This window comes from Micromys minutus (genome assembly GCF_963924665.1).
Source record: "Micromys minutus genome assembly, chromosome: 2".
Taxonomy (NCBI): domain Eukaryota; kingdom Metazoa; phylum Chordata; class Mammalia; order Rodentia; family Muridae; genus Micromys; species Micromys minutus.
In genome coordinates this window covers 71488835-71498351 of record NC_137971.1, presented here as the reverse complement: position 1 = coordinate 71498351, position 9517 = coordinate 71488835, and the positions used below count along the sequence as shown (strand labels likewise).

General features: G+C 48.6%; 1 protein-coding gene across 1 annotated transcript; it reads right to left on the bottom strand.

Annotated features, from left to right (window-relative positions):
• Positions 1–7254: 7254 nt before the first annotated feature.
• SPN (sialophorin) lies at positions 7255–8415 on the bottom strand (the record flags this gene model as incomplete). Its single annotated transcript, XM_080911289.1, has 1 exon — positions 7255–8415. The coding sequence occupies one exon, from the start codon at positions 8413–8415 to the stop codon at positions 7255–7257; it is 1161 nt and encodes a 386-aa protein (XP_080767415.1).
• Between the last annotated feature and the right edge of the window lie 1102 nt (positions 8416–9517).

Genomic DNA, 9517 nt, shown 5'->3' with positions numbered 1-9517 from the left:
GTGGAGATACAGGCACTGCCGCTTTTTGGCCATCAGTCAAGCCTCCCCCAGCCCCCAAATGTCTGACAGCTCCAGGTTCAGTAAGAAACCAATCTCAAGGAAATATTGTAGAGATTGTCTATACAGCATATATGAACAAAGCACTGTCTATAGTCCACAGGAACACACACACACACACACACCAGTCATCCCCTGCTCTATAGTGAGTTTAAAGCCATTTCATATTAGACTGTCCCCAAAAACAAACCAACAAATCAAAAACCAAAACACCATACTGCCTAGTCATTTTTGTCATCACAGGAGCGAAGACAGTAGGAGTGTCGACAGTCTGTCTACAGAGGGGGCAGGGCAAGGGGACAACTTCACTAAGGATTGACATTTGAGTCAGAGCTTCATGGCTGAGGAGGAGTGTGGTGAGAAGTCACATGGGTGTACTGTGGGGACAACTGGCAGTGGGCTGGCTTTGGGCAGAGCCTGTACAAACGCAAAGGCAAGCAGGTGGCTCCCTTGGCTAACGATGATTGGTTCTGTTTTCACTGGATTCTTGGCCAAGGTGCACCCAGCCTGTTTTGATGTCACAAACCATAGGAAGAGAGCTGGGCAAGTGAGGCCTACTTGTAACTCTCTGTTCAGAACACTAGATGGCTCTTTGCAAGCTGTATAGCCCTAAAGAACCATTTCCTTTCCATCTAGTTTCTACTTTGTTATTTTAGAACCATGTGATCATATTCTTTTCTTGCTTGTTAATAGTGGGAGATCTGTCCCCTGGCACACAATCTGAACATGGTGGGTCAGTGCTGACAGAGCCCCTCCATTCCTGCCCCAGGGAATTCTGTCTTTCCACCCCAGGCTTTGTCTACCTCCACTAGAAAAACTGTCAGGGTCAGCAATGGGAACAAAAAAAGAGAAGCAGCGGGCTGGAGTGATGGCTCAATGGTTAGAGCACTGACTGCTCTTCCAGAGGTCCTGGGTTCAAATCCCATCAACCACATGGTGGCTCACAACCATCTGTAATGGGATTTGATGCCCTCTGAAGACAACTACAGTGTACTTATAACAAATAAATAAATCTGAGAGAAAGAGAGAGAGAGAGAGAGAGAGAGAGAGAGAGAGAGAGAGAAGCAGCTATGAATACCCATCATTAGGAGAACAGATTTCTCATAGGTACACATAGGCCCCTTCTCACGTGAGATATTGTAAATCCTCTCCTAGCCTCTCTGAAAATTTCACACAGGAGAACAAAACTTATTTGAAGCTGTGATTTCCTCCCTCTCCCTCCTTCTCTTCCCTCATCCTCAGAGCTGAAAACAGAATCCAGAACACAGACACTGGACACGGGTCCCCAAGTCCCACAACCATGATCTTTTTGTCTGGTTGGTTGAGTTTGGGTTTTTGCATCTCAAAAAGATGAGTTTCTTTGTGTAACAGCCATGAATGTCCTGGACCTCACTCTGTCCTCCAGACTCAAACTCACAGAGATCCACCTGCCTCTGCCTCCCGAGTGCTGGGATTAAGGGTGTGCACCACCATGCCTGGCAAGATTTACTTTTATTATTTAAAATGCAATGTATGTGTGTTAGGAAGTGTACACATGAGCGCTATGTTCTTAAGAGGCTAGAGGCATTGACTCCCCTAGGGTTAGAGTCACAGGGGGTTGTAGTCACCTGACATGGGTGTAGGAACTGAACTTGGGTCCACTGCAGAGCAGAACATGTTCTTAATGCCTGAACCATCTCTCTACCTCACAGTATGAGTTTTGACGCGTGTAAGAAAGAATGTGATACTCAAGACAGGACAGCTCAAAGTGATGATGATATTAAGAATGTGGTTGGACTGGAGCGATGGCTCAGCGGTTAAGAGCACCGACTGTTCTTCCAGAGGTCCTGAGTTCAATTCCCAGCGACTACATGGTAGCTCACAACCATCTGTAATGGGATCTGATGCCCTCTTCTGGTGTGTCTGAAGACAGCTACAGTGTATTCATATAAATAAATAAATCTTTTTTTAAAAATGTGGTTAGTTCTGTTGATAAAGCTTATAGTTTAAAAGAAATTTAAAAGTGTGAGGATATGGCTTGGTTGCTAAGTTGCTAGATGCACAGGCATGAGAGGCCCTGAGTTCCATCCCCAGCCTCACAACTTCCTCTCACTCGAGCGCTGACACACACACACACACACACACACACACACGCACACGCACACGCACACTTAAAGCAACCAGAAACTTTAAAAGATTTATTTATTTATTTCATGTATGTGAATACACTCTTGCTGTCTTCAGACGCCTGCGAAGAAGGCATCAGATCCACCATGTGTTTGCTGGAAATTGAACTCAGGACCGCTGGAAGAGCAATCAATGCTCTTAACTGCTGAGCCATCTCTCCAGCCCAAAGCAACCAGAAACTTAAGAAGAAATGATGAAATCCAGAGCCTATGGATTTTTTGACCCTGATAGGCCAGGAGAGGCCCCTTCCTCTTCCCTTCCCTGAGAAAGAGATTCCACCAGGAAAAGAAAGATACCTAAAGGATGCTGCCTGTCCTCAAGGCGTGTGCTCCCCTTGCCTCATTCCCCAAGCATTACACAAATCCCAAGGTAAAGAAGAGCCCCTGGGCTGTGACCTGGAGCACTGGGCCCTGAGTCATGATGTCATATCCTTAGTGAAGACCCTTACTGCCAGCTCAGGGATTACTCATGCTGGCTGGCTTCAGGGACCCTGGATGCCACACTCAACCAGAAAAAATGATTTGTGAGTTTGTTTTTGGTTTGAAAGAACCAAAACTTACTATCCCTTCCCAACCTGGAACTTGCTATGTAGACCAGGATGGCTTTAATATATTAATTTTTATTTTATGTGCGATGGTGTTTTATCTGCAGGCATGTGTGAGGTTGTCAGATCCCCTGGAACTGGAGTTGCAGACAATTGTTGAGCTTTTGGAAATTGAACCTCTGGAGGAGCAGCTACGGCTTTTAACCACAGAGCCATCTTCCCTGACCCCCATGCTTTTCAGTTTTTTATTGTTGCTGTTTTGTACTTTATTTTACATATGTGAGCACACTGTCGATGTCTTCAGACACACCAGAAGAGGGCAACATATCTCATTACAGATGGTTGTGGGCCACATGTCGTTGCTGGGAATTGAACTCGGGACCTCTGGAAGAGTAATCAGTGTTCTTAACCACTAAACCATCTCCCCCACTCCCTTTTTTTGTTTTTGTTTTTTTGAGATAGGTTTTCTCTGTGTAACAACCCTGGCTGTCCTGAAACTCATTCTGTAGACCAGGTTGGCCTTGAACTCAGAGATTTGCCTGCCTCTGCCTCCTGAGTGCTGGGAATAAAGGCAAGTGCCCCACCACCAGGTTGTAGACAGTGCTCTTAATGGTGGAGCCTTGTATCCCGCCCTCTGATTATTTAGCTGTTGAACTATTTGAGTTTCAGATACTGAATCTGAGACAGGCTCTCGTGTAGTTTAGGATGGCTTCAGACTTGCTATGTAGCCCAGGATGACCTCAAGCTCCTAATCCTTCTGTAACACTTTTTAAGTTCTAGGAGTGACAGGCTTGTGCTACCAGGGCTAGCTCGTGGTTTATGTTTTAAAATGACTAAAAGAAAGGATTTTGAACATTTTGCCACAAACAAACATCTGAGTGGACAGGCATGTTAATCACCCTGATTTGATCACTCAACTTTGTGCATCTATTGATATAGATGTACCTCATAAAACTGAATAATTATTGCATATCAATCCAAAATAAAATAAAAATTTGGCTGGGCATGGCTGAATACTCCTGTGCTCCTAACACTTGGAAGGCTGATGTAGGAGGAGGGTGAGTCCCAAGACATCTGGGCTAAAGGTCACATCCTGCCTATCTCAAAACAAAGCAAAACCAGTAATTCAAAATTAACCTTTCCTTCTTAAACCAGAGGAAAGGATAGCTGGTAGGATAGCGCACACCTGTAATCCCAGCACTTGGGAGGTAGAAGGAGAGAGGTCAGGTGTTCCATCCAGGCCAGTCGGACATCCCAGGCTACGTCTTAATATACAAAACAAAAACAAAAACTGCACAAAACAAAAAACTAATACTAGAAGAGGAGGAAGAGGAGAAAGGGAAAGGAAGAGAACAAAAATAAAATAGAACGTGGGGGTGGGGCTGTACAAGGATCTCAGAAGAGTACAGGCAAAATGAGACCTGAAGAAAGGACCAGGGGGAGAAGGGACCCACTAGTCATGGGCTTAGGACCAAGGAACCAAGCACAGGGAAGTTTGAGGACGTCTCTAGACACATTGCTTGACAACAGGAAGAATGGCTCTGACTGTCCTGAGGCTCCATGGGACAGATGGGATGCCCTGCCCCTTCCATCCCAACTCTTCCAGAAGCCACCTCAAGCCTTTTAAGACTGTCTCCACAGCTCTCTTCTAACCACACCCTCCATGCCTCTCTAAGAAACTTCTGCTTCGGGCTGGAGAGGTGGGTAAGAGCACTGACAGCTCTTCCAGAGGTCCTGAGTTCAATTCTCAACAATAATGAGATCTGGTGCCCTCTTCTGGTGTGTCTGAAGACAGCTACAGTGTACTCAAAAAAAAAAAAAAAAAAAAAAAAAAAAAAAAAAAGTCTGCCTCACCAATTTTTTAAAGATTTATTTATTTTTGTGTGTATGGGTATTTTGCCTGCATATATGCATGTGCACCACATGTGTACCTGGTGCCCTTGAAGGTCAGAAGAGGGCGTTAGGTTTCCTGGAACTGGAGTTGCAGACAGTTGAGAGCTGCCATCGTAGGTGCTGGGAACAGAACCTTAGTCCCCCAGAAGAGCAGCCAGTGCTCTTAACCAATGAGCCACTTCCCAGCCCCCACACCAATATTTTTCATAACTGTAAAAGTAAAGACATTTATTTTGTAAAACACAGAAAGTAAGGTGAAAAAAACACACGTAAGTTCCCCACCTTTAGGAGGACCACACTAAACATTCAGGATGTAGCCTCTACCACAAATGAGGGAATACATACATATCTACAGGCCATTTGCTTCTCCCTACCCCATGTCAGCCGCAGGCATTTCTGAAGACATTACACATTTCTGAAGACAAGGCCAGGATGTCGCAAACACAAGCCACTTGCTATAGTTTCATAACTGATGGAGTTGAAACGGTCTCTGTGTTTTACATTTCCCTGTTTCTGTTTGCCTGCTTTTTTTCCTTCTTCTATTTTTGCTTTTCCTGTGTCTGTTGCTTACTGGGCTTTCTTTCTCCTGAGCTGAAGGACACCTGTCTGTGTCCACTATGATCCCTGTCCCACTTACTTAGATATTTTTGCGTTACTAGTCTTTGTGTTAAATGCTTTCCCCCTTGCTAGCTGCCAGCGCCTCATCAATCTGATCTATCGATCCATTCATTCATTCATGGGAGCCCGCACTGGGTACCTGCTGCCTGCCAGGCACTGGAGCCACTAAGAAGAGAGATGTGGCCAAGACCCTGGGACAAACATGAAGCTTCCTTTTCTTCCTTCAGAGGCAGAATATCAACCACTTCCTAGTTTTGTTCCTCTTGTGACCATTTTGTCTGTCATTCCACTGAGCACCTTGAACATTTAACCCTGTCTGGACTGAAGTCCTGTTGGGTGCCACCCACCATCTCTACCCCATTTCCTTGTCTTCCTCCCATCACCTGAAACCGTGAAACACAGAAGTGACAGTGGAACTGGAGAGGCAGAGCCATCGGCCTTTCAGCTTGGTGACATTCTTTTCTAAGCCTGAAATTGGGACACTCAGTTTGGCAAAACAAACAAACAAACAAAAAAACCCACCACAACAGTTGCTGTGTTCCTTAAGGGACATTTGCACCTCACTTTATCCATCTCTGTTAGAGCTGGTCCACACAGCCCCCAGAGAGCAGTAGAAATGTGTTCAATGTGGCCCAGGCATGCCCATCTCCCCCCTTCCTCCTCCCCACAGACTTGGGGAGGGAACAATGACAGCTTGAGGTGGTGGCAGCTGATCCATGTCCCTTTCCATTCTTTGTCCCCTCCCTCCCACCTTCCCCTTTCCTGTCCAGGTCACACACCAGCACACGCACACACATCTCTTTTTGTAGGTCAGTCTGTTCTCAAGGACAGCACCCTCTGACTCAACAACTTCCTCTTGCACATCACCACCTTTGGACCACGTGCCTGGGCTGGTATCAGAGGCTGGCAATTCAGAAACAGCACAACTGTGGCCTGTCCCCTCTCTCTACCTCAGACCCTTAGGGAGTCTCTGGCACCCATGTCCACCCCCGGGCCTGTCATTGATTTAACTCTCTCTTATTCCCCTGAGACAAGGGAAGGACTTAAACCTTGGAGTGGAAGAAGAAACAGACAAACGGGATCTGTGGGGAAGAGCATCAATGCATCACCCAGTCCCTGCACTGGGCTGACTCTTCTCCCCTTCCTGCATGTGTGTCTGCTGGTCTGTGCAAGCTGTGGGTGTGGTGTGTGCTGGTGTGAGGCAGCCTTTGAGGAAAGGATATGGCAGCTTCGCTGAAGAACTCATACTTGATGGCACATTTAGTCCCCGTCCCGTTTGCATTCTTTTGGGGGCTATAGACAGCCATACCCTATCTGAGTTCTCAGCAGCTACTGTGCCCCTCCCTTTGAATTCACCAGCACCGGCCTTGCTCTCTCCTTTGGTCACCAGTACTGTTGGCAGCCATCACCTAAACTGTCCTATCCTGCACATAAACCATACTTCCGAGTGAGAGTGGACACAGCAGGTGCGGGGACTACGTGGAGCCAGAAACTCTCCTCATCCCCACCTCAAGAAGTGACTGATCTCTGGCAGCAGCTACCAGCCAGCCCAAAAAGTCACAGGTCACAGTTCACCCAAGAGAAGCTGGATGGCCCATCCAGGCTCTAAGCTGGCCCCAAAGCAAATAGTTGAGAGGCAGTCCTGAAGGGCCCCCCTTCCGGGAGGGTTTGTGTGTGCATGTACTTCCTAGGTTCATCCTAGGGAGTTTTCCGGCGGCTCATTTCATTCTTCCAGGGGGCAGTCCTTGGAAAAAATTCAGGTCAACTAAGATTATTCTCCTGGAGATTCAGCAACTGGCTCCAAAGGGAGCCCAGAGGAAGGAGAGGTGGGAAACAGAGGTGGGGGGAGGAGGGAGAGGAAATGAAAGGATGAATAATGAATGGATGGATGGGTTTGGTCCACAAGTATTCACAGATGCAGTGTATGAGGCAGCAGGACCTAGGGTCAAGGAGCAGGTTGGATGGATACCTGTTGCTCATAGGGATTCAGGGGCAGCCCCATCTTTGGCTTGTAGCCCGTCAGAAGTTGGGGTTTCCACAGCTTCATCCTCACTGCCCACTAGTGGCTCTTCCTCCCCCTTCGGGTTGGGACCCAACCCAGGCTTCAGCTCTTCTAGTACTAAAGAGCTCTGGCGAGACTTCCTTCGGCCGAAGAAAGTGGTGAGCATGGGCCACTGCCCAGAGCCCTCCGTCCCCTGCACCCCAGAGTCCTTGTTGCCTCCTGACCCTGATGTGGTTGTGGCTTCTTCATCAGGAACCCGGGCTGGTCCAGCCCAGGCATCCACCACCCCATTTCGTTTTCCACCTCCGCTCAGGGTCAGAGCCCCAGTCCTCCGCTTCTGCCTGTGGCGCCACAACAGCAGAAGCGCCACGAGGGCCAAAACCACCACCAAGGTAATAAGCATGGGCACTAGCAACATGCCACTTGACCCTTTGCTTGGTGACCTGGCAGTTATGGGATCTGGGGTAGACATCGTGAATATTTTTATGCTGGAGACTGGGGTGCTATTGGCCACACTGGAACTCTCCACAGAACTGGTTGTTATGGTGGCAGAGACTCCATGTGTCTCAGTGGAGGGCCCCGGAGCCTCAGTAGCCATGGTGATAGGGGGAACACTGGTCTTAGAGCTTACTGTTCCAGCCGCAGATGGTCCACTGGTCTCGGCATAACTTGTTGTCACAGCGACGGGAGTTGCACTGGCTCCTTTAAAGGTTTCTAGAGAGGTAGATGCCACAGTTCTGTCTGTCACAGGATTGGTTATGGTAACTGGAGGGTCACTGGATACATCTGATGATTCTGGGAGCCGTACTGATGATGTCTTGCTGGAAACATCCTGAGAAGTTGTAGGCTCCGGTAGAAGGGTGCTCACACTGGTAACAGCAGGTGTCCCAACAGAAGACAATTCAGTAGTTCCCAATGGGGTCAAGGAAGCTGGGGCTGGAGTCTCCCTCCAGGGGCTGATGGTCTCCTTACGGTCCACTGACCCAATAGAAACTGATGAGTCGGTACTCAAAGCTTCAGGGGTACTTGGGGCCTTGATATGTGGGGTAGATATCACCATCGTTGTACTCTGCAGATTTTCTAGGCTCATCACCTGGGCCCAGAAGACCCCACAGAGGAGGAGAAGCAAGGCCATCTCCAGAGCGACGGGCGGGAGCAGGAGTTGGGACCTGAAAGTAGGGAAGTTACAGAAGAACACACAGAGGTTGGGGAGGGAAACCTGGCCAGCCCCCTCCTCCTGCCCACTTCCCTGCCAACTGCCAAGCCCAACTTGTGGTTTAACGTTTTTTTTTTTTTTTTTCCATTCTTGCTTTCACTATTATCAGAGACATCAGCTCAGACTCCAGAACAGCCATGTCCTCCTGGCCTTCACTCACTGTTCCAGCCAGTGGCTCTTGACCCCTTTTCCCTATCACTGCAGGCACATTCCTCACCCTCTAAGCAACCCCCCCCCCCCCCCCCCGATCATATCGTCTTACCAGCTTAATGGTTAAGGCACAGGGAGGGCCAGGGCGAGTACCTCCAGTCCTTCTTGAGGCTTGGTTAGGACTGACTGGGGCCACCCCAACTGAGCCCCAGGGGGAAAGGAAGTGGGTCTTGGCTCCACCCACTCCACCCCAGCATCCTGCCCCACCCATTCCTACTCCCACAGTTGACTGGGGAGACCCAAGGATTCAGTGGCAGCATGAAGGGATGCTTGTGGTCCAGAATGGGAATTCTTAAGTTTTCACTGGAGTACGAATGTCAAAGGGTCAGAGATGGGCGCTGAGGACTAGGAGATGAAGTGGAAGAATGGAGCGGAGAACAGGTTCCTTTCCATCTGTTGTCCCTCAAGCTGTTTGGCCAGAACCTGAGATGGTGGGTGCACTTCCTGCCGAAGAGCTCCTAAGAAGTAGCATGGCCAGGGGAGCCTCCCGACTCTGCTCATGGTCCTGAAGGGCTTTCCAGGCTGCTGAACCCTGCCCGAGCCACAAGGAATTGAGGTCACTCCTGTGGTCCCCCCAGTTTAAGCTAGCACTAACACTGCATATGCTAGGGTCTCAGAACGAGAAGAGCTGGAAAGATGGCTGAGAGGTTTGGAGCCCTTGACGGAGACCCGTTCAGTTTCCGCTCGGTGGCTCACAACCACCCGTAATCCAGAGGATCCGACGCCCTCTCCTGGCCTCCAAGGGTACCAGCCCACATAGGTACAGACAGGCACTCATTCAAATTTGAAGATAAATTATGATTTACTTAAC